The sequence below is a fragment of the Coregonus clupeaformis genome, unplaced genomic scaffold (assembly GCF_020615455.1).
Source record: "Coregonus clupeaformis isolate EN_2021a unplaced genomic scaffold, ASM2061545v1 scaf0871, whole genome shotgun sequence".
Taxonomy (NCBI): Eukaryota; Metazoa; Chordata; class Actinopteri; order Salmoniformes; family Salmonidae; genus Coregonus; species Coregonus clupeaformis.
Genome location: NW_025534325.1, coordinates 18,607 through 45,293, shown reverse-complemented (window position 1 = coordinate 45,293; position 26,687 = coordinate 18,607). Strand labels below are relative to the sequence as shown.

Sequence of the window (26,687 nt, the reverse complement as noted above, 5' to 3'; positions counted from 1 at the left end):
CACACACACACACACACACACAGACACCGTACACACACAGCGGCGTCCATGATTAAACAAACAGGGCCGTGCTTCACAGTGGGAGAGGAGGTTTTTATAACCAATAGAGATGCAGTTAGACTAAGGGCAGCAGCTGACTGATAAATGATTCAGAGCCTGACTGAGCGTCTGACAGTCATACAGCTGGCCTCTCTGTATCCAGCACAGCCCCAAGCAGAGGGAAGCATGCAGGCCCACAATCAGACCACCAGTCAGTGGGACTCTGACTTTCACACTCCCTTATCTCTTGTCCTAACCCCCGAGACAGACTGGGGAACTGGATAAAGGAAAGACTCCAACTAACCAGGCATGAGATAATGCATTATCACACAGACAGGTATAGGCCCGAAGACAAACAAACACACAAATGAGAACCCACACCTACAAAACGCTACAGGCTATCTATGCAGCAGCAGTCGTCCATCCTTCTGGCCAATCCAGTCATGGCAGGCAGTTCACTGCAAGGCCAAACTCACCTTAGAGAGATTACAGTGGCAGGGTTCATGTTAGTTGACCTGTGGCATGCAGCTTCACTGTGGCTTAACATGTTCATCCCAGTCTGGGGTAGATAGATGAGCAGGACAATCACGCTGAACACACGCTCACACAAATAAACATGCACCCTGACTGAATGGTGGCCTGGAATAACACATTTAGGGGGTTCCCCTCTGAACCAGACCACTGGTGCGTTAACTGTTTGGGAGGTGGCATGTGAAGTTGTAGGCCTATCTCTGAACCATGCTGCCCTGTCCCCTTACTAAAAGGAATGCTCTACTGTAGAGGTTGTTTGCTTCGGTTAGCTAGGAACCTATATTTGATCACATTTGCCCTAGTGAGGTGAAATATACTTCAAAAAGTATTTCCCCTGGCACTGAACCCTTGTGCGTACTGTACTGTTCTGTTCTGTACCCTGGCATGTGATCCTACACAGTACAAAGCCTCAGGATTGCCCTGTCGGGTACCTTGAAGTAGCTGCTCATAGTGTTGGAGTGGGAGGAGGGGAGTGAGTGGTGGTGACGTGAGTCTGGGCATACAAAAGGTTTTTTCTGTGAAGAGCCTCCTAAGCACCAGACACCCCTGCCTTGGCTGTGACGGAGGCGTGGAGTAAGAGTTCATGCTCAACACAATACAAATGTCACACAGAGTGGAGGAAACAGAGTCAGCAGTTCAGTCTTCACTTACAGAAGTCATTATAAGATTCTTAACCCTTCTACCACAAGTCTGCACTCGTTCACACTGGATGTAAAAAGAAACGGCCTGGTGTAAGTAAATTGAAGTACATTTGGTAGAAACTCCCTCCAGCTTTATACTAGACAGAGAAAGTGCACCATTTTCTTTTCTTTTTTTTTTGGGGGGCTGGGGTACGGAGGCTGAACGCCGGCCTTGGTGTGCTAGCCCAGACGTTACCCTCTCATCACATGTTCTCAGTCATAAGGGCGGTGCTCAACGGCTGGAATGGAGAGCTGGAAATACCTCAGAACTATCCAATCCAAACATTCAATCATTCCACTACCATTATTGGAATGTCAGTAATTCAGGGAAATGTTAGATGGGCTGCCCAAAAAGGGTGAATGAATAATGATGTGTACTGTTGTGCACCACCCTCTCAATCATTTTTCTTCACAACAGATACATCTAGTGGTTTAACAGGCCAGGCGAGTATCACACTACACTCAGGGTGAGACAGAAAACTGCTGAAGACATCACACCACAGAGTAAAGGGCTTGCAGAAAAGACATGGCTGAGGAAAACGTTCACATGAAGTCAACGTTAGCTGTGACTGCCTCCCCTGCTGTTTCCAAAGGGCTAATAATGGCATGACGCAGAGAGTGTAAGCAGTACAATAGGTTAAACTTCCAGAAGACAGTGGTGAAGAAAGGAGCAGATGGGGAGCATGTTGAAAATGACAGGGCTCCTGGGATAGATTATTTTTAGGTCTCACAGAGAGACAGACAGACAGACAGAGAATGAGACCGAGAGAGAGAGAGGGAGAGAATGAGACCGAGAGAGAGAGAGAATGAGAGAGAGGGGGACAGACCTTTTCTAATAGCTGGGACAGTGACGCAACCACACTGGGATCACACACAATGAGAAAGAATGTGTGTGTTTCATTGTGCGTGTGTGTGTGCACGTATATGTATGTATATTTGCATGGATGTAAGAGTGTGCGTGTGTCCCAGTTTGAAAGTGTTTGTTGGTGATGAGCTCGTCCGAGGCACAGCGAGGGGTGGGAGGTGTACAAGACGAGCCGGCTCCAGAAAAGCTGCATTTTCCCCTTCATGTCCAGAGGCACTGTGTAATTATGAGCTCTGCTCTACACAGAGAGGAGGCAGTGTTTTGTGACTGCTAACTGACAAACTAGCCCATTCTACCCATCTGGTGTAGCTACTGGGAGACAATATGAACACCTGCAGGGCTATCTCCAGAACAAGCAGTGAATTAAACTGTCCTCTGAAATAGACTGAACCAGGAAGTGACCGCTGCAGCCTGTTATCTCACCATCCCTGGGAGGCCACAACACTGCTAGCTGGAAATACAGACAGCAGGATCTCTAAGCTGTGTTACTATCACCCAAAGTAAATGTTTCCAAAACATAAATGGTGCCATTATGAAAGAGATAAACTAGGGTCTACTTGAACAGAATAGGACTGACGTGATTTAAGCCGGGGGATGGGTTAAAACTGACATGAATATCATAATTTGACGGGAAAGTGACATGCACATGATGTTGTACAGACACAAAAACCATACAGTGGGGCAAAAAAGTATTTAGTCAGCCACTATTTGTGCAAGTTCTCCCACTTAAAAAGATGAGAGAGGCCTGTAATTTTCATCATAGGTACACGTCAACTATGAAAGACAAACTGAGATAAAAAAATCCAGAAAATCACATTGTAGGATTTTTTATGAATTTATTTGCAAATTATGGTGGAAAATAAGTATTTGGTCACCTACAAAGAAGCAAGATTTCTGGCTCTCACAGACCTGTAACTTCTTCTTTAAGAGGCTCCTCTGTCCTCCACTCGTTACCTGTATTAATGGCATCTGTTTGAACTTGTTATCAGTATAAAAGACACCTGTCCACAACCTCAAACAGTCACACTCCAAACTCCACTATGGCCAAGACCAAAGAGCTGACAAAGGACACCAGAAACAAAATTGTAGACCTGCACCAGGCTGGGAAGACTGAATCTGCAATAGGTAAGCAGCTTGGTTTGAAGAAATCAACTGTGGGAGCAATTATTAGGAAATGGAAGACATACAAGACCACTGATAATCTCCCTCGATCTGGGGCTCCACGCAAGATCTCACCCCGTAGGGTCAAAATGATCACAAGAACGGTGAGCAAAAATCCCAGAACCACACGGGGGGACCTAGTGAATGACCTGCAGAGAGCTGGGACCAAAGTAACAAAGCCTACCATCAGTAACACACTACGCCGCCAGGGACTCAAATCCTGCAGTGCAAGACGTGTCCGCCTGCTTAAGCCAGTAAATGTCCAGGCCTGTCTGAAGTTTGCTAGAGTGCATTTGGATGATCCAGAAGAGGATTGGGAGAATGTCATATGGTCAGATGAAACCAAAATAGAACTTTTTGGTAAAAACTCAACTCGTCGTGTTTGGAGGACAAAGAATGCTGAGTTGCATCCAAAGAACACCATACCTACTGTGAAGTATGGGGGTGGAAACATCATGCTTTGGGGCTGTTTTTCTGCAAAGGGACCAGGACGACTGATCCGTGTAAAGGAACGAATGAATGGGGCCATGTATCGTGAGATTTTGAGTGAAAACCTCCTTCCATCAGCAAGGGCATTGAAGATGAAACGTGGCTGGGTCTTTCAGCATGACAATGATCCCAAACACACCGCCCGGGCAATGAAGGAGTGGCTTCGTAAGAAGCATTTCAAGGTCCTGGAGTGGCCTAGCCAGTCTCCTGATCTCAACCCCATAGAAAATCTTTGGAGGGGAGTTGAAAGTCTGTGTTGCCCAGCGACAGCCCCAAAACATCACTGCTCTAGAGGAGATCTGCATGGAGGAATGGGCCAAAATACCAGCAACAGTGTGTGAAAACCTTGTGAAGACTTACAGAAAACGTTTGACCTGTGTCATTGCCAACAAAGGGTATATAACAAAGTATTGAGAAACTTTTGTTATTGACCAAATACTTATTTTCCACCATAATTTGCAAATAAATTCATAAAAAATCCTACAATGTGATTTTCTGGATTTTTTTTTCTCATTTTGTCTGTCATAGTTGACGTGTACCTATGATGAAAATTACAGGCCTCTCTCATCTTTTTAAGTGGGAGAACTTGCACAATTGGTGGCTGACTAAATACTTTTTTTCCCCACTGTATATGCTAAAGAAACATGGTAGCCTATGTGACTTCCCAGTGAGAAGAGTCATCTGCCCAGTAGCTTTGGGGTAGGTGACACTATAGCAGAGATAGTTTCTATATACAACAACTCTTTAACAGATAGGCCTAGCTGTATTGAAGCTCCCAAAAGGAACCTCTGCCTGCCTACTCTGCCTGCCTCCGCCTGGGGTGCTGCTGGTGTCTGTTACACAAGAGGACGATACTCCCTTCCCTTCACTGGGAGTGAATCCACACATCAAGGTCAGGACTCAGTACCGTTCCGTGACAAAGGGGAGAGAGGGAGAGAAGAGAGAGAACAGAGCTGGCGGAATAAAACACAGTCCTGTACTGACGGTTTTAGAACTGTCAGAGGACGACAGAGAGGGTTTTGCCCTGTTGGGAGGGTGAGGGTCATCTTTGTTAAGAGACAGGTGGTAACATGGACTGCCAATCCCCAAATCGGTAAGACTTTATCTACCATCTAAAATAGAAACAGCAGATTATGTGGGTGTCGAGAGAGAGAGAGAGAGAGAGAGAGAGAGCTCCTGGCCATCATTCCCCAAACAAAGCATTTTGGATTAACCAAAAAACAGATAGCAGCTCTTCTCTTGGATGTATGCTCATCTTCTCTGTCCCTTCAAATTAACCTCTAGGTTTGTGTTTTGCTGAGATGTGATTGGGAAAAGCTCCTTGGTGATCATATCAGTCAAGGTCAGAGATAGCTGGAGACTACAATCGGCTGGATTTAATAACCCAATAACCATCAACACATCCCACATACAGACAGACAGGCACAGAGTCAGACTAGGACAGAATACTAAAATGTTTGGTAGGAATAGGTGGGGGCCTGTGAGAAGAAGTAGCTTGCTGCAGGCTGATATAACAACACTTTAGGCCTGGTTACCAGTGAACACCCTCTGTCTTCCAGTAGGCTATCCCTGTATCACTCTGGTGTACAATACCAAGCCAGACTGTACCACACCACTCTCTCAATGTCCCAGCTAGTGTGGAAAAGACAATGTTCGCTCACACGATTCCAGCGCTCAGGATTGCTCCTGATCCCATGTTAAGATATTCCTGTAATCCAAAACCCCACACAGAGAACAGAAAAACACGTCACAGGTCAGTTATTTACTACGAGCATCGACAGGATTGTTGAGTTGGGCGTGACACTCGACTTGCCTGGAAAGCAGAAGCCAGATCTGGTCATACTCTAGCCAACTCCTCTGACTGACATTGTCATGTCATTCAATAATTGGTCAATTAATTAATGAATGGCATGACAACAATAATCAGATGAGTTGACTAAAGCACTACAGATTTGGAAACCAGGCTAACGCTAGATCTTTTATGAACTTTTGATGTACAGTAGACAAAAGAGTGTGACGTACCTTCCATGTGCGTGGAAGTCCAGCTGCAGGACCTTGTCCTCGTGGGAGACGGCCCTCTTGGCTCTCTGGTGGTTGCTGTGCAGGGCCTCGGTGTCGTAGGACAGGCCCTCATAGTGGCGGATGTACTTGTTCAGAGGGTTTCCATACTGACCTGCAGGAACAGAAGTGAACACAGGCTTTTAATGGCCAATTAAAAAGTCACAAACCACTCATTCCTCACTGGCAGGTAGGCATGGGGCGCAGTGACAAAACTTCAGAACAGCACAACTTCAAAACGTAGCTAGTCTATTAGGAATCATTTTTTACCTGAAACCATGACACATAGTCCCTCATTACGAAAGCTGTAGCCTTGACTAGATTCACAAGTATCTTATGAATAATATCTTATGAATAATACAACAGCAGGCTGTGTGCATTTCGCTCATTCTCACCATTGATTTAGGTCTACTGTGTGTGTGTGTGTGTGTTTTCCATTTCATCCTTCCTTGGTGATAGATTAATTTGTATTTTAAGAATAATGACTAAAGGATTTCACCCCAAATACAGTATAAATGTATGAACGGTGTTAGAATTATAATGTAGTGGCAACCCACTAACAGAGGGGGGCGGGACTAAACATTCCAGGGTGAAGGGGACTGAGAAAATGGGTTAAAAAAAGCCTCCTAAAGGTGGGCGGAGCAAAGTGCCTTTGTGTGTCAAGGGGTATAAAGCTGTATGTATGTTTTTTGGCGCCAGAGCTCTTCATGATTAAAAATACAGATCATTCTTGCTGGTTGTGGACCTTGAATCATTTATGATTATAACCAGAGCCTTACAACCCCTGGTAATGATTCAAGCTTAGGTTGAATTAGAGATAGAAATTCTCGTGACACTTGGATAAAGAGGTTAGTCCCAAAAACAGTGCTTGAGGAAGTAAGAATAGCTGCACTTTTGAAGGACACCTGAGCCCACATGATACTACAATACTATAGAGGCCCAATGGTTATTTTTCAGCTCAATGTTTGCTTCATTTACTTTTCCAATTCCATCTAAAACTGCTGCAGCAATAGTGAAAACAATCCAATTGAAACAATCGGCTACCGCAAACACATTTTGAATCCCTTCTTTGAGGGTGTGTAAGAGATTTACAATGTTGAAATGCTGGGAAAAAACACCCTCCACAAGTTGAGTATATGATAAGCACAAGACTGCAGTGTGCTGCCAATGACATCACCATTCCCTTTCCCATCATAGGGACCTAGAAAGATTCCCATCAAGAGCAGCTAGATAGACACCCTTTACTCTGCCTCCTGCTGACTCAAACCACTTTATTAGCTGACACAAACACTATTCTCCATTTCAAGCAAGTTTGCTGACGACACCACAGTTGTAGGCCTGATAAACAACAACGACGAGTCAGCCTATAAGTGACCTGGCATTATGGTGTCATGACAACAACCTCTCCCTCAACGTCAGCTAAACAAAAAAGCTGATTGTTGACTTCAGGAAGCATAGGAGGGAACATGCCCTCCTAATTTGGCATGCCGCCCCGGGTCCTCTCCAAACACTAGCGCTGCACCATCGAGAGCATCCGGACCGGCTGCATCACGGCCTGGTACCGGAATTGCTTATTCTATTCTACTGAGCCATTTACTTTATGTTCGTATTCTTATCTGTTACTATTTCTTATTATTGTTGCATTGTCAAGAAGGAACCTGCAAGTAAGCATTTCATTGGACGATGTATACCATGCGTAGGATTGGGCCGTATGAATATCTCTGCTGTAAGAAAATAAGCTTGATATTGAAATATAGCCACTTAGCTAGAAAGTTAGCAAACCAAATGCACAGCTGGAGCCCTGAGCTGGATATAATTTGACACATCTTAGATTTCTTATAGTTATACTTAACTTATAGTTACAGTTGAAGTCGGAAGTTTACATACACTTAGGTTGGAGTCATTAAAACTCGTTTTTCAACCACTCCACACATTTCTTGTTATCAAACTATAGTTTTGGCAAGTCGGTTAGGACATCTACTTTGTGCATGACACAAGTAATTTTTCCAACAATTGTTTACAGACAGATTATTTCACTGTATCACAATTCCACTGGGTCAGAAGTACACTAAGTTGACTGTGCCTTTAAACAGCTTGGAAAATTCTTCTGATAGGCTAATTGACATCATTTGAGTCAATTGGAGGTGTACCTGTGGATGTATTTTAAGGCCTACCTTCAAACTCAGTGCCTCTTTGCTTGACATCATGGGAAAATCAAAAGAAAATCAGCCAAGACCTCATTCTTGTTCATCCTTGGGAGCAATTTCCAAATGCCTGAAGGTACCACGTTCATCTGTACAAACAATAGTACGCAAGTATAAACACCATGGGACCACGCAGCCGTCATACCGCTCAGGAAGGAGACACGTTTTGTCTCCTAGAGATGAACGTACTTTGGTGCGAAAAGTGCAAATCAATCCCAGAACAACAGCAAAGGACCTTGTGAAGATGCTGGAGGAAACAGGTACAAATGGATCTATATCCACAGTAAAACAAGTCCTATATCGACATAACCTAAAAAGGCCACTCAGCAAGGAAGAAGCTACAGCTCGAAAACCGCCATAAAAAAGACAGACTACGGTTTTCAACTGCACATGGGGCCAAAGATCGTACTTTTTGGAGAAATGTCCTCTGGTCTGATGAAACAGAAATATAACTGTTTGGCCATAATGACCATCGTTATGTTTGGAGGAAAAATGGGAATGCTTGCAAGCCGAAGAACACCCTCCCAACCGTGAAGCACGGGGGTGGCAGCATCATGCTGTGGGGGTGCTTTGCTGCAGGAGGGACTGATGCACTTCACAAAATAGATGGCATCATGAGGAAGGAAGATTATGTGGATATATTGAAGCAACATCTCAAGACATCAGTCAGGAAGTTAAAGCTTGGTCGCAAATGGGTCTTCCAAATGGACAATGACCCCAAGCATACTTCCAAAGTTGTGCCAAAATGGCTTAAGGACAACAAAGTCAAGGTATTGGAGTGGCCATCACAAAGCCCTGACCTCAATCCTATTGAAAATTTGTGGGCAGAACTGAAAAAGCATGTGCGAGCAAGGAGGCCTACAAACCTGACTCAGTGACACCAGCTCTGTCAGGAGGAATGGGCCAAAATTCACCCAACTTATTGTGGGAAGCTTGTGGAAGACTCCCGAAATGTTTGACCCAAGTTAAACAATTTAAAGGCAATGCTACCAAATACTAATTGAGTGTATGTAAACTTCTGACCCACTGGGAATGTGATGAAATAAATAAAAGCTGAAATAAATAATTCTCTACTATTATTCTGACATTTCACATTCTTAAAATAAAGTGGTGATCCTAACTGACCTAAGACAGGGAATTTATATGGTTATATATGTAATTTATATGGGGGATACAATCTTCCCAGCTCTGCAGATTTTGCTGTGAAGAGACAGAATCATTAGATCATTTGTTTTGGTTCTGTCCATTTGTAGCTTGTTTTTGGACACAGGTCCAGGAATGGCTAAAGGATTGCAATATTTACCTGGCGCTAACCTTGCAGATAGCATTACTGGGTGATCTGAAAAGTCATAGTCAATCGATCAATAATATAATAATACTTTTAGCAAAAATCTTTATTTTTAATTCACAATCTGTAGAAGCAATGAGAATAGAAAGGTTCAGAACTTTTGTAAAACATCACAGTACGGTTGAAATATATATGGCAAATAGAAATCCTATATGGATGGTGTTACGAGATAGATGGGAGGTATTGAATGGAGTTGAAGGATGGGACTAATAACAAATAACAACAAATAATAACAAGATAACTAATAATGTAAGCATACTGTGTCCATAATAAGTATATGGGTTGTATGTTGGGAGCCTTTGGGGAGGAGCACAGTTGGAGGGATGTTGCATGTGGAGGCAAGCTGGATGGACATCATGAAAGTAATCGGAGAGGTTGAGAGTAGAAGAAGTTCAGGAGCAAGAGCAAATAAAATATAATTATTGTAAAATTGACTGTGTCCATGGGGTGTATGGTGGGTGTGGGCTGGAGGTGGAGGCCTGGGCGTTGTTGTTCACTAGTTTACCCCAAGTAGGGAAAGGATGGCGGGGTTGAAAAGTAATAAAGGGGAGTATATATATAAAAAACATGGGGGATTGGAAGTGATGCAGACAATAACATTGATGGAAGTTACAATCTGCAATATTAAGCTGATCTACCCCCAAAAATAAAAAATAAAAATAGACAGGGAATTTGTACTAGGATTAGACGTCAGGAATTGTGAAAAACTGAGTTTAAATGTATTTGGCTAAGATGTATGTAAACTTCCGACTTCAACTGTATAAGCAGCGGCGTAGCACGCACCCCCGCATTGAAAATCAAACCGTCTGTATTTCTAAAATATCTGTATATCGCCCAAGCCTAACCATGCATATCCAGTACATACAACTAATAACACTTGAAGCGTTGCTCTGCTAGCTACTGGGCTCTATCCTAAGGTTTTGAAACATTGTTATAATCATGAGGATCAGTTTGAGATTACTGATGAGCCATCTGGTGGTTTATGATGCAGACTGCATGGCAGGCTTGAAGAAGAAAATAGTCATTCTGGAGCCTGATCTATCTACGTGACTACATAGCCACCAGCCTACTCTGTCGGCTCAGCATCCCCAAGCTTTGTCTAGGCTGATAGCTTTGGAGTCGCTGTGTGAAACTGACTGCATAAAATCACAATGATTTTCCCGTAGATATTAAACAAAATGCACATGGTTTTAGCCATTCGTTGTAAAAAAAAATAATAAAAAAATGGTTTCCTTCTATGTACTGTAGAAGACAGCTGTAATTTGAGCTGTGAACTGTGGGAAACACACTTCTCATCGACTAGAGAAAGTCCGCCTGAGAACTGGTAATGAGAGAGTGTGAAAACCCTGACAGGTGGTTAAGCATAGATTAGTAACTTGATTTGATTTATTAGGATCCCCATTAGCCGATGCCAATGGCGACAGCTAGTCTTACTGGGGTCCGACATATAACAAAAAATACATTACAGACAAAATACTTTACAATTTAAATACATTTAAGAAAATTAACATGTAGTGTGTGTGCATTATCAGTTACACATACATGTCATTACAAACACACAACAAGTAGGTCACATGGGGGAGAGGTGTAGTGCCGTGAGGTGTTGCTTTATTTGTTTTTTGAAACCAGGTTTGCTGTTCACTTGCACTAAATAAGATGGAAGGGAGTTCCATGCACTCATGGCTCTGTATAATACTGTACGTTTCCTTGAATTTGTTCTGGACCTGGGGACTGTGAAAAGACCTCTGGTGGCATGTCTGGTGGGGTAAGTGTGTGTGTCAGTGCTGTGTGTAAGTTGACTATGCAAAGGAATTTCAACCCAGTCTTTCCTCAACTCTTAGCCAAGAGAGACTGGCATGCATAGTATTACTATTAGCCCTCTGATTACAATGAAGAGCAAGATGTGCCGCTCTGTTCTGGGCCAGCTGCAGCTTAACTAGGTCTTTCTTTGCAGCACTTGACCATATGACTGGACAATAATCAAGATAAAACTAGAGCCTGCAGGACTTGCTTTGTGGAGTGTGGTGTCAGAAAAGCAGAGCATCTCTTTATTACGGACAGACCTATCCCCATCTTTACAACCATTGAATCTATATGTTCTGACCATGACAGTTTACAATCTAAGGTAACGCCAAGTAATTTAGTCCCCTCAACTTGTTCAACGGCCACACCATTCATTACCAGATTCAGCTGAGGTCTAGAACTTAGGGAATGATTTGTACCAAATACAATGCTCTTACTTTCAGAGATGTTCAGGACCAGTTTATTACTGGCCACCCATTCCAAAACAGACTGCAACTCTTTGTTAAGGGTTTCAGTGACTTCATTAGCTGTGGTTGCTAATGCATTTATGGTTGAATCATCAGCATTTGGTTAATGCCAGTGGCAGGTCATTACACCAGAATTTACATGTTTGACATTAGAGAAGCTTCCATTAAAAGAAAACCCTCTAAGTTCTATTAGATAGATAGCTCTGAATCCACGATATGGCAGAGGTTGAAAAGCCATAACACAAGTTCTCAACAACAGGTTATGGTCAATAATATCAAAGGCTGCACTGAAATCTAACAGTACAGCTCCCACAATCTTCGTATCAATGTCTTTCAACAAATCATCAGTCATTTGTGTCAGTGCAGTACATGTTGTGTGGTCTTCTCTATAAGCATGCTGAAAGTCTGTCACGACTAAGACATGAAAAATAACCCAAGGCTTACGTACTCTTCAATAAAGCTGAGAAAAACTGAGTAGTACCATTATGTAACCGACTGCTATCAAAACCTGGTCATCAGTACGCCACACTCCAGAGTAGGGCTAACCCCATTTAGTCGACTGCTGTAAAAAGGCTTTATTTTTTATTTGACTCTCTGGTACGCTTATAATTTATTTAGTGTTGTTTACATTGTTCCAAACGGTCAGAGAAATTATATTGTCATCTAACAGCACCTGTTTGGCACACATAATATGCAAGCAGCGCTTGCTCCTTACCTTCTTTTTCTTGATCTCCAGTATTTTCATCAACTAGTCAAATTTATTCCACACATCTGACTTCCCCTTTACCTCCTGAGCAACCAGTAAACATGGCCCCATTTCGAGTTTATTTGTCATGTCCTCTACATCCATTTTGCCGTCACGTGTTACGGTGTTCAGAGTTTGTTATAACCAATTTATTTATGTGATTATGATATGCTACAGATCAGGCCCTTTTGGTCACGTGCATGCGATGCATACATGTGTCACGTAAAGAGAACAAGGGTTGAGAGAATAGGGAATGTTTTTCCTAAACAAATGAGGGATTTCAGTAACATAACTTTCAGTCAGAAATGGCTGCTAATTATGTTGCAGCTTCAGCAACACGGACAGCGGGATAAACACTATTGATGTTCTGTGGTGGTCGCTGCAGCAGGGAGGAGAGAGAGACAACGGGGTGCTAGTCTGAGCCTGGCCCGGCACAATCAAATCAATTGCGGTCGGATTCCCTCTAGTCATTTGTGCATCTTAATTATTTCATCAAACACGCTCACTGCATATAGTTGATTTGATAAAAACACATAGGATGTGTCTATATATGGAAAAATACACATTTTAAAATTTTGAACAAGTCGGGGACAGCCCTACTCCAGAGTCAACCATACCACTGGACCAAAAAGCTATCTTCCACTCTGAGGCAAGGGCATTTACTTTCTAGATTACCAAGGTTGATCATCAGGCAAGGCAAAGACTTGGTGCACTCCCACAGGTGTACTACCTAAATGTGTATGTTTAGCCTATAGGCCTATAGCCTAGATCAGAAGCTAGAGATTTCCAGTTCCTTTGAATTTCATAGTGATTGTGGTTGAAATGAATGAGGAAAACTCCTTCATAGTTTGAGCAAAGCAAACCTGCAGACAGAGAAAAGAAAGGAGAAATCACTAAAGACTTTGTAGTTAGCAGTAGCAGTGTTAGATGGAGTTCTCTCCCGGAGGCAGCAGCGACGCGGCCCCTGCTTTCACCTGCTCGGGTGTGATAAAAACTCTCCACTTATCTAGTTCCGGCGAGGGGATAAATGCTGCTCGTTAAGAGAGGGACACTGACGTGCATCGCTATTCCACACGAGGCTCCTCTCTCTCTCTCCTGGGGGTCTGTCACTGTGTGGTACCCTGTTATATTACAGGAGAGTGAGGGGAAACAGGAGGCTTTTAAGAGCTTTTAGATGCAACGGTCAAACTTTTAGCAATCAACACGGGATGGAAGCAGCCATCACTTATTCATTCACTTCTTTTTCAGGTTAAAATTAAAGCTAGTCCCATAGGAACAGCACAGCACACTGGCTCCTGCTCATATGTAGCTCAGCGGTTGGCTGACTGATGCTGGCTGGCTGCTATGTTTGAGCTTTATTGAGACTGCCTACTAAACTGGCTGATGCTAGCTGAGAATATTCCTCTGCCCAGACAGCTTGGCAACACTGGGCAAATGGTCAAACTGCTCCTCTCACTAGTCATTCCAGACAGTAGGGCTAGACTGTGTGTCCAGTCTGGTGTCCCCAGAGCTGTCCCTTGCCGGTAACATGATCCCACTTCATTCACACTGAGGGGCTCCTTAGGATCCTGCCGAAGTGTAAAATAGAGCCTCTTCCCTTGCCAGCTGTGTACTATCAGAGTTGAGAGCGTTTAAACATTTGAATTTGAAAGGGCTCAAAAAATACTGAGGGAGAAAAAAAAAGAAAAACACATCTGCTAGACTGGAACACAAAAATACTTTTTTTTTAAAGCGCACAGCACAACAGTGTGGCAAAGGAACATTGACAGCAGACTATTTCATCTGGGGAGAATAATCCTTTTTCCACATTCGATTTTCCTCTTAGTTCCAGAATGCTAGAAGTGGATCTGAGGAAATTAGATGAATAAACAGCTGAAGGCAAAATAGCTAAAGGATTATCCTTAAAAAGGAGGGATATGTAAAAAAAAAAAAAAAAAGAAAAAGTAAGTGGTTGCCACCTATGAAAAACAAATGCCTTTTGTTGAAGACAAACGCCTAACTTTAAAACAAGTGGTTGACAAGAGCTGTGGCTGGTAGAAATGTCTCCCAGACAGTCCCAAGCCTGTTAAATGAGCACATCTACCCAGTCTCCAAGCTCTCCGCTGATGAATCCCTCAGTTTGCAGGAAGTCAAGAGTATGTGTGACAGTGGAGAGAACTGTTGAGGCAAAGCATAATCCTGAGAGGAGAGAGCTGCATGAAGACAGGCTCAGATTTAGACATAGGCCATCAATTTCATTAAAGCGCTGTGACACTGGGGGTACTTTGAGATGCTAAAGAGCACGCTCTGGCAGTGTGCCTCCACACAACTCTGGGTAATGAAGACGGAGCACGGCCAGGGAGGGAGGGCGGGACTGGCTCCCACAGCGACACCATGGCAGCAGCTCAACTCTCTACCACGAAGCACAGTAGCCACGCTAAACAGGTTTACACACACACAGCTGGTGCACGAGACTCACCGCCGCACAGAACAGCTTATCCGCCCAGCGTTATCATTGGTCCACTCCTAGTCAACAAAGGCTTTAAAGAATGGTCAGATACGAACAGTCGAACACACCTGAGGACAGGAGCCAAATGAGTTGCTGTTTTAGCAGTCCACCTGCTAGCTGGCTATAGACGGGTTAGCTGACAACTTCACAAAAACAATGTGCACGCTTCAATGGGGCAGAAGGCCGTGTTGTTGTGATTCTGGATGGCAAGATAGCTAGCAACAATGACAAGAAGCTGCCATGTGGGAATCATTGGTGGCTCTTTTCAGCTAGTTTTATATTGATACCATGTCTTGTTTTGAGGTGTTTTTACTGATGTCACGTCTATGCTAATACGGCTAAAATTCGCTAGATAGCTAACCAACAACTGTAACGATGTATTTGAGAGACAACAAGCTCATTGTGCAAATTTATTTTTGTTTTCAATAAATATATATAGTTCACATGTTGTTAACAATCTAAGCCAACCCTGTCTGTTTTTCCTCATAGTTGCCCACGCGTCGGTTTTGTTGCTAAACAACCAACCTGTCTATAACCTCATGAGCAAGGAGACTACTAAGTCACCATACAAAAAATATGTTCAAAAGAGATTGGCTGAGATGGCCGGTTCCTTTCAGAGATTCTCACAGCTGTTGATGTGTTAGCCTAATACTTGAGAAGCTATTTTAAAACACCATTAAGAAATGTATGGCTGTGTTTGATATGAAGGGGACACTCCGTGCTTCACAGCTCTGGGAATAATTACCTGAAGAGAGGAGCTCATACAGTGCTACTGCTGGGGTAATGGTCCCACAGTAAAAACACACACACACAGAGACACATTGTATTGTCATGGTGGCCCCAGTGTGTGGGAGTAAACTCTTCAACAAGCAGGGGCCACACCCGGCATGCCATGACATGTTCTTGAACGAGTCAGGGAGAAAATATTCAGAGAGATTTACACTAGCTTTTCTTAGCCCTCCCCCCAACAAATAGACTAATGATAGCAGCGGTCTAGACTGTGGCACACTGATGGGCAGAAACACAGGGGCTGGTGGGCTTTGTAATGTGAGAACAAGGGAAGAAGATTAATCAAATCAGGAAACAGAGGGGCCTTGTATGAAAACAAAACAGAGCACGCTCAGATTGCCTCCATCAACCACCATACATTGGCATGACATCTCCTATGCATTGTCCCCCACAGCCTATTAACTTGCAATACCAGTTGAATAAAGCAGAAGAGTAGACAGAAATGCAATTATTTGACTAAAGATACGGCTCATTGTATATGGCTCAACTTGGCAAGGGCTGGTATTTCTGAGAAGTGATACACAAAATATCAACAAAATTACACAACACTATCATGCAAAACAGCCTTTAGTTTAATTGAAATGTTTGGTTAAAGAACAAGGTTAATTCTCATTTGAATATTTGATAGGGCCGGGATGATACCAGTATGGCGATACTTGTTAGTACCGTGGCAAGGAAACAAAACACGAAGCGGATTTAACTGCTTTAGGAAAACAGCCCTAATGTTGGAAACAAACATCATTATGTTGTCATCCAGAGTCACATTTATTTATTTTCCAAGCTATGGCACAACTTAAATACAGCAGATTGTTAAAGGACCAAATAGGTTTGTCTGCTTCCTGTTTTCATTTTAGCCATGGAAAAAATATTGTGATACTGGTATCGTCACAGCCCTAGTAATTGCAACACTGAAAGTTTCTAAGAAACGTAGTTGCAACAAAGTGGATTTATTCACAATTTAAAAATCCCCAGATAATTTAAAACTTCATGAGAATGGGACGTATTTTGCTCTCTATTAGTACGATCTACAGTTTCAGGGGATATGCCTTCCAGTGATCCTCAGTTCTCATCATCAGTTGTTAAATCTCAAAGGGAAATATTTAGCCTGTTGTGAGACCCTTGTACAAACCCACTCTAGCCCAGCCTACAGCAGCCAAAGCTGCCACAGGATAAACTGAATCAACAGGGTAAAGGTCAACTCAGAGGCTGTTGGTTGGAGATCGAGTATGGCAGGCACACCACAGTCCCATCAGTTGTCAGACCACATACAACTCCAATGGATTTTCTTCACTGAGAAAACCCATTGGAGGAATGTACAACTAACTGTTACCATGGCACAGCCGTGCCTCTTAATTTCCTTTCCATATCACACCATGTCTGTGTGTAGGGTCACTGTCCGGAGGAAGGAAGGAGGGGCATGTGAGGACTGTGACCCCAGTGGGCCTCTGAAAACAAGGCCACTGCTGGATATGCCAGGATAAGGAAGTGTTCATGACATTATAAAAAATATAAAAAAGGCATAATTAGCAAGTCGTCATTAACCTAACTTTTTGTGGCTGCTAGATGAGGGAGGAAATTAATGCTAAACCCTATGGAATATTCAAATCGAGATACAATATAGGCCTATGCCTAGCCAATACAAGAATGTTGTTTGCCTAGTCAAACCATTTGAATAGTGTTGCAAGTCACTGACTTTGAATTAGTTGGCAGGGTAAAGGACTAAGAGGACTAACACTATTTGCAAGATAAAATGTAGGCTACTCCTTATTTGTATGTTGCTGGAATGCACCTGCTAGCCCAAATTACAGGAGCTGTCAATGACAAGTAGTGCCTGTGGGCTTCATTCTGTAGGCTAAGTCAATAGTATTTCAGTGTTTTCATCCTCACTCACGGAGGTGCCAAGCTTGACAGGCTAGAACCCCTTGACAGGAACAGAGGAAGAGGAAACAGCTTGCGTTATGATGACTCACCCTTCCCATACATTACCATGCTGGGTAAAGGAAGGTTGTTTGACAGGCCAGAGGACTCAGGGCTCCACCACTTGTTCTCCTGGCTGCGCTTGAACCATACAACACTATGAGTGATGGGTAAACCACTAGCCTACATCCCTAACAAAAAGACATCCAGCCATTGACTATTGAGGGGCGGAAATAACATGGCATTGGTGGGTACTGTTGTGTGGACCAATGTCATGTCCACTGTCCGGTGGTCCCTGTGGCTAGTTGCAGCCTTTGACCACTGAGGAGCTACTAATCAGATGGGCAGTGGTGGCAGCAGATGTTTTTGGACAAATACACTTTTGTGTTGGGTCTGAGAGCCACAGTGCTGTATGGGCAATTGTCAAGGGAGGGGTCTGAAGCACAAAAGCACGATGTACAGTGCCTTGCAAAAGTATTCATCCACCTTGGCGTTTTTCCTATTTTGCTGCATTACAACCTGTAATTTATATTGATTTTTGTTTGGATTTCATGTAATGGACATACACAAAAGTCCAAATTGGTGAAGTGAAATGAAAAAAATTACTTGTTTCAAAAAATTCTACAAAATAAATTACGGAAAAGTGGTGCGTGCATTTGTATTCACCCCCTTTGCTATGAAGATCTGGTGCAACCAATTACCTTCAGAAGTCACATAATTAGCCTAGTTAAATAAAGTCCACCTGTGTGCAATCTAAGTGTCACATGATCTGTCACATGATCTCAGTATATATATACACACACACCTGTTCTGAAAGGCCCCAAAGTCTGCAACACCACTAAGCAAGGGGCACCACCAAGCAAGCAGCACCATGAAGACCAGAGGAGCTCTCCAAACAGGTCAAGGACAACGTTGTGGAGAAGTACAGATCAGGGTTGGGTTATAAAAAAATATCTGAAACTTTGAACATCCCACGGAGCACCATTAAATCCATTATTAAAAAATTGAAAGAATATGGCACCACAACAAGCCTGCCAAGAGAGGGCCGTCCACCAAAACATTTACATTTACACCAAAACTCACGGGCCAGGCAAGGAGGGCATTAATCAGAGGCCAAAGATAACCCTGAAGGAGCTGCAAAGCTCCACAGTGGAGATTGGAGTATATGTCCATAGGACCACTTTAAGCCGTACAATCCACAGAGCTGGGCTTTATGGAAGAGTGGCCAGAAAAAAGCCATTGCTTAAAGAAAAAAATAAGCAAACATGTTTGGTGTTCACCAAAAGGCATGTGGGAGACTCCCCAAACATATGGAAGAAGGTACTCTGGTCAGATGAGACTAAAATTGAGCTTTTTGGCCATCAAGGAAAACGCTATGTCTGGCGCAAACCCAACACCTCTCATCACCCCGAGAACACCATCCCCACAGTGAAGCATGGTGGCAGCATCATGCTGTGGGGATGATTTTCATCGGCAGGGACTGGGAAACTGGTCAGAATTGAAGGAATGATGAATGGCGCTAAATAAAAGGGATATTCTTGAGAGATTTGAGAATGGGACGGAGGTTCACCTTCCAGCAGGACAATGACCCTAAGCAACACTCGAGTGGTTTAAGGGGAAACATTGAAATGTCTTGGAATGGCCTAGTCAAAGCCCAGACCTCAATCCAATTGAGAATATGTGGTATGACTTAAAGATTGCTGTACACCAGCGGAACCCATCCAACTTGAAGGAGCTGGAGTAGTTTTGCCTTGAAGAATGGGCAAAAATCCCAATGGCTAGATGTGCCAAGCTTATAGAGACATACCCCAAGAGACTTGCAGCTGTAATTGCTGCAAAAGGTGGCTCTACAAAGTATTGACTTTGGGGGGGGTGAATAGTTATGCACGCTCAAGTTGTTTTTTTTGTCTTATTTCTTGTTTGTTTCACAATAAAAATATTTTGCATCTTCAAAGTGGTAGGCACGTTGTGTAAATCAAATGATACAAACCCCCCAAAAATCAAATATAATTCCAGGTTGTAAGGCAACAAAATAGGAAAAATGCCAAGGCGGGGTGAATACTTTCGCAAGCCACTGTAGCTAGTAGGGCTGGGAATTGCCAGGGACCACACAATATGATATTAGCACGATACTTAGGTGCCGATACGATACTGCGATTTTATTGCGATTTCATGTACCAAACATATTGCTCACTATATGTCTGCTGCAGAGAGACGAGAGAGCATGAGAAAATTAGTTTTAATCAGTCAGGGAAATAAGTGCTGAAAACATGTTGGCTCACCATTTAAAAAGGAAGATGGAGAACAAGCTATAGGATGAAAAATACCAGAGTTTTGGCGCAGGTACAGCCGACGCTGCCTGCAGTAGCAAAACAAAGCACAATTAACTATCTACCCCCCCATCACTAGTAGCTAGGTACAATGTTCCTCCTCATTCCATGCATGCTTAGAAGAAGTTCATCTGAACTACTGTACAGGCTGTGGGGTCCATTGCTCACATGATGCTAAAATAATTATGAAGCAGCTATTATGGCTCACACAGCACAATTTCTGCACATAGAACTAGGTTAGCCTATTGTGGAAAGTCACATCAGTGGCCAAAGGAGATTGTGATGTGAAGGCATGTTTCTATGGGCTGGGGGCTCAGCACAAAATGATAACTAGACTAGGCCCACACACACAAATTATACTACTACACACATACACATCTAAAAACATTGCGGTTTTGAGTAATTTCTTCATTCTAGTCTTACTCAACATCCACTTGAATATGATGCAGAGAGAAAAGAAACAAAAGTCAGTGCAGGCTAGAAGTCTGACTGTTAACAAGCAAAGAGCCTAATGAAGTCAGAACTGAATGTGATTCTGCTTACAGCTCCCAGCTGAAAGAGATACTGCTGTGAAAAGAATAGTGATGACACTGGAACACGATTAAAGGACCATCGCCGAGCAGCTTAACACAGGAACCATTTTCAGGTCAATGTTTGTTTACTATTGTCTTTCAGGAAACTGCAAGTCAAAACACTAGTGGTAGAACCATGCACTCTGAATAAGCCAGACAAACTGACAGGGAATGTAATAACACAGTCATTATAGAAATACAAATGTCAGGCACCATGTCACAAGTCTCAGAATGAACAAACTAGCCAACCATTTCACAGTTTCTCCACAAAAGGAAGCAGCAGAGGAAACGGTGCTTCAACAAACCAATGTGGTGAGTCTGATAAACAATGACTGGTAGGTCCCTGTCAGTAAAACATCACTGGTAATCTTTATTGATTGTTTATGCTTGGCTACAGATTTCAGTTTACTCAATTGTTGCAATTGTTGCTTGATTGTCTTCAGAGGGCCTAGGCCTAATTCGACTAGTACATATTAAAGCAAGAAGCTTAAAATGGGACTGGAGAGAACAAATAGGCCTGCTTATAAGATTAATACAAATGCCTCAACACAAAAACCATTCAGCATCCATTTTGCTGAGGTCCACAATACTGTCAACCAGGAAACCTATGACATTACAACAGCAGTGACATCACCTCTAAAAGGTCATGTTTTTTTTTATTTATTTTTATCTTTACTCCCTCCCTGTGTTTTTCCAACCATTCACACACACACACACGACACACAGCAAAGCACCCAATTCCTGTCAGTGCAGTGACCCATGTTTTTAATCTTACAGTGCATGTTGGTGGTGCACACACTACTCTGTCTGCTCACCCTGGGATGGAACAGAACGGAAACAGCTCCGCCCATCATGTCACTGAGTTCACACTACTGCAGCGACACACACTACGACCAGCTGAGAGCGGGAGTGTCTTTATTGAAAGTCCCTGGAATGTTGCAACCCTACAGTACATGCACTACAATAAGAGTACGATGCAATGCAGCTGTGGGTTAATCATGGCTTATTCAGAGGAGGTTTAAATTCGGAGCAAAAATACTATTGTGTGAATCACATTTCCTCCTAAGGTGAAGAAATATCATATTGCCTTGGGTTTCAATACTACACTACCACTAGACAAACTTCCCTGTACTTCATACATAGGGCCTATTTGTTTATAGGCTGTATATTAGGCTACACCTGAAACATGGAAAAGGTGCCCTTGAGCAGTGAAAATCCAATTAAGCGATCTCTGACCTTGGTTGGCAATACACCAGACAAGAACAGTAGGATTTTCACAACTTGGAAAATACACCGAAAATAAGAATGTTGACAACAAAGAGGGCGAGATGGGGGAGTGGTATGGGGAAATGAGATAGCTATCAGCAGAGTGCACTTTATCTGATTGGATGAGTCAAGGAGAATCCTTTGTGGCCACATACTGTATGAAGTGTGATACCAATGGAGAAAAAAATATCTAAAGTTAGGGGCATATTTTGCCCATTGACTTGTTTTGGAAAAGATTGGGGCAGCTTTTCCTGTCAAGAGCCTTCTGGGGCAAATATGGAAAACCTAGGGTCAAAAATGCACAAAGCCCCTCTGCCCCAGTGTATTTCTGACACTGACATTGCACATCTTGAATACAGTCAATAATATTTGCCTTTGTTAGTTTGTGAGTGTGACTATACTAGAATGCTGCTCTGTATGCTTCAAACTAACAAAATACAATATCAAGTGTTTTTATAACAATGTCAATTGTGGAGACTCATTGAAGTTTAATATTTGGACATGCGAGGGGAAATATAATCCAGGATTACATATTTTTCCACAACCCCACATTCTGAAAGGCTTTGCTATGCCTCCCTGACAAGCCTGATGGCTCCAAAACACTGTTTTATTCTCCACATACAAACAAGGCCTTTAGGCAGTCGCTCTCTCTCTATGAGTCTCGCTGACATCTTCTAATTTTCTCTTGGCAAATGCTCTCCAATACATTAAAATGTCAGGGGAAGTCACACACCCCATGTAATGTCTGGGTGAAACAGCAGAATGGGAGATAATGAAGCCGGTGTGTGGAGTCCCACAGCGTTAGTGAAAAGACAGCATCTCAACAGGTGAAGAGAATATGATCCGTTGGAACATAGGGATGTTCCTAGTTAATTAACATGGTTGCCTACTCTACTTCCTCTTTAGAAATGACGGCTTTTGGATCAGGACCAGCTGATAATGTTTATCTCAGCAAGAACAGATTAGCCAGATCTCCTGCTTCCCCTCTTTGAATAATTAATTTCCAACCCTGGAAACATATTTGAGTCAAAAGGGAAGAATCTGTTACGGCAAACCCTAACAAATCATTAATATCCACCCATGAATCAAGTCCATGGTTTCAATCACATTCAATATTAATCTGCGTGTGGCATCTGGCATTCAATTATACATTTTGAAACCCAATCCTGATAATATAATTTGCCTTTCCAGTAAAATGAATAAGATTATACACTGAGTGTAGAAAACATTAAGAACACCTGCTCTTTCCATGACATAGGTGAATCTAGGTGAAAGCTATGATCCCTTATTGATGTCACTTGAAATCACTTCAAATCAGTGTAGATGAAGGGAGGAGACAGGTTAAAGAAGGATTTTTAAGCCTTGATAAAAGTGAGACATGGATTGTGTATGTGTGCCATTCAGAGGGTGAATGGGCAAGACAAAATATTTAAGTGCGTTTGAACGGGGTATGGTAGTATGTGCCAGGCACACCGGTTTGAGTGTGTGAAGGGTTTCACGCTCAAAAGTTTCCCCTGTGTATCAAAAATGGTCCATCACCCAAAGGCCATCCAGCCAACTTGACACAATGCCTTCGACACCTTGTAGAGTCCATGCCCCGTGCAACTCAATATTGTTCCTAATGTTTTGTCCACTCAGTGTCCAACGATCTGAGGTTCTGAGCATATAGCCTAAGCCTAGATGACATGAATTGCTATAGTGGTGACAAATTTAATCCCAAACTCTCCATTTGAGTAAAAATCTGTGCTTTTAAAATTGCGTTCGGAGTGGACATGTCTTCTTAGTTTATGAAAGACCATTGTCATGGTCCTCCAAGATAAATCTGCTTCCTCAGTAAACCTTTGATTTCCATTCACACGAGGCTGTGCTGGGTCTGGCTCATATCCTCTTTTCCACAGACAGCAAACATCGTGGTAACCCATCACTGACTCTGGGCGGCATCATCTCTGCTCACAAGCTCTCAGTTGGCAGCAAACACTCTCTTAAGGACACACCAGGGAACATGTGCCTCAAACAGAGCTCTGCTGCTGCTGCTCTGTTTAGTTCTGCCATTAGTCTGATAGCCCTGACATCAAAATGACTGTATCTGACCCAACTCAACATCTGGCCCATGTCAGGTGAACTAATTCGATGCTGAAGGCATTGTTTAAAGCATTTATTAATTATTTACGCCCTTCAAGTGAACCGTGATCAGACATTGTAGGGTAGGTAAAACCAATATGGCGTAACATTGAGTTGCTTCACGAATCAAACCACATCAGAAGAGTCTTCACCCTAAGGACAGTTGAAGACAGGGAGGAAGGATGTACTTTTACAGTATTAGAATTTGAGCGTATGCCCCAGTCCCTTGTATGGATTGGAGTCATTACTGTACTAAAAGACAAATAGGCAAATGAAAGGCTCAAACTTGGCAGTCATAAATATCATAACTGAGTCAACAAACACCCAAAAAGTATGATTAATGCAAATTAGTGGGAATATTAGCTCATCAAGGAGAGCCAGGAGACATGGTTCATTCTACTTTATTAGCTAATGAGAGTTAGTCAAGTGGAATAAACAAACAAAAGAATTAACTATGATGATAAATTATGCACTAGTCATTTCAATATTGGGACTTGACAACACAATAACAATTTATGAGGCGAAAACGAAATCCAAGTCCTGATCATTTAAATCAGACCTAGCTATCTCTGAAACAACACTTCATCTGCAGTGGAATGTTTCCGTTTCCATCGTTTTAACAAACAAACAGGACACCAGTGGGGAAACACAGGGGAGCTCAATGCTCAGGGGGCACAGGGGAACACAAGGCTCACAGCAGCTTCAGGCAGATCAATTACTCACTTTGTGTTGACACACACACACTAGTGAAAACACAGACTGTCAGAGCAGGTAAAAACAGACCCTGCATCTGTCTTTTTGCCCATGGCAAACGGGAGAGGGAAATGAAAAATGCATTCGATGTCAGACAGATGAGGCGTATAGTCAACTCAGCAGTAGTCAGCCCCAGATGGAGTGGGACCTTAACAGGGTGAGGAATAATGATGAAGTTAAATGTTTGATGGCATGTTTATGAAATAGCCTACATGAGTCAGTAAAGGTATATTCTAATGTATGCTACTACATCACAGGGGACATCCTGTCCATATTTGTCATGTTTTCAGGAGATCTGAATGTATCCAAATCAGCTTAGAATGACGATGAAAATATGGATCACTAACTACATATAGCCTACCATAGAAATCAAGTAATATCTGCATCAGAGCCATAGAGATCTAGCTAACCTGTGTACAAATAAAATACAAAAAGAAAAGTCAGTGAGTGGGCATATCATGAGAATGACACATGTCAAGTAAAAATTGCAATTTACCTCGTCACAATGTGTGATTAGCCTTTTCCTTTCTGTCGAAATAGCTAGCAAATTCTGTACGTTAGCATTTAATCACTTTGCCAGCAAACATCTATACAAATCAGCAAACTAGCTACTAGACCAGGGGTTCCCAAACGTTTACTGCATGATACCCTAAATTGACACTAGAATATACAGGACCCAATTTGGAAAAAGTATATCCCCTAACGTTAGTTAATGCTGTGTGTTCATATTCACTCAATTGTAGGTCCTGCTGGCTCTCCAGAGAACTATGAAAGCGCATTCTAATAGTGTATGCGATTTTAGTTGACACTAAAAGGTTGTATTCTATACCCAGTTGAAGAGAAAAAATATTATTTTAGAGAAAAACATTTCTTAATTTGTTTGATAAGATCACAGATTCTCAGGGGACCCCATTTCAAGTTTGGGAACCACTGTACTAGACCTCTCAGAACTAACAGTGCGTGACTGAAACTGCAGCGATGGGGACTATGTTGATGCTAGGTAACTTTTAGTAAACATTACATTCTAGATAGTTGAGAATGTCTTATTTTTAAGAAGAATATCCACCACAGTTACATTCTTATTTCACTTCGGTGGATCTTTCGTAGGCTCTAGCAGGCTCTCTCGATATAGTCCTAGCTGAACCATAACTGTAAAAAAACAAGAGCTGAACAGTCACCCCTCCCAGCTAGGTAACGTTGCTAGCCTAGTTCGCTTGCTACCATTTCCTCAATCCGATTAGCGAGCTAGCAAGCTAGCGATTAAACACTTTCCTTGCTGTATGAATCAGAATGCCAAAACTTACCTTTAATAGTCCATATGCAATTAAACAACAGCAAGAGTTGTATCAAGACCATATCGATTAAATTCATTGTTAGTACATTGACACCGCGAATGCTTTACTGTTTCGATTTACAGTTCTTAAAGGCGCAGTCCGCGCTCTGTTTATGGCAGTACCTTTACAACCGCCTTTCACCGCTTGTCTCCAACCGCCTGACGTCAGGCGCAGGCAGAGTACTAGTCCCTCCTACCTCACTAGCGCAACTAAACCTGCTTGCTTTTATTTGATAGGGCCCCTTATATTTGTTGAAAACAACAATTCAAGTGCAATAAATTCAACAGTGACAAACCAAGCCACTCTTCAATATCAAGTTAGCCTATGAATTAATATTTTTGATTTATTAGGATCCCCATTAGACAACGCCAATGGCGACAGCTATTCTTACTGGGGTCCAACATATAACGAAAAATACATTACAGACAAAATACTTTACAATTTACATACATTTAAAAACATTAACATGTAGTGTGTGTGTGCATCTATCAGTTACACATACATGTCAGTACATACACACAACAAGTAGGTCATATGGGGGAGAGGTTTGAAACCAGGTTTGCTGTTCAATTGCGCTATATAAGATGGAATGGAGTTCCATGCACTCATGGCTCTGTATAATACAATATCATGTATTGACAATAATGCATTTGTATTGGACAGAGTTTTAGAAATATCCCTGTACCCTGATTTAATGGAATATGATTTCAGTACTGAATACAGTATA

At 42.5% G+C, this 26,687-nt stretch overlaps 1 protein-coding gene across 1 annotated transcript in view; it reads right to left on the bottom strand.

The window, feature by feature from the left end:
* Window positions 1–26,093, bottom strand: part of LOC123485820 (disintegrin and metalloproteinase domain-containing protein 10-like) — an 80,929-nt gene extending 54,836 nt beyond the window's left edge. Inside the window, exons 1-2 of the mRNA XM_045216953.1 lie at window positions 25,931–26,093; window positions 5,788–5,938 (exon numbers count right to left, since the gene is read on the bottom strand). Coding sequence (XP_045072888.1) covers window positions 5,788–5,938; window positions 25,931–25,997 — 218 coding nt within the window. The 5' untranslated portion in view covers window positions 25,998–26,093. The remainder of the gene's footprint in view (window positions 1–5,787; window positions 5,939–25,930) is intronic.
* Window positions 26,094–26,687: the final 594 nt, after the last annotated feature.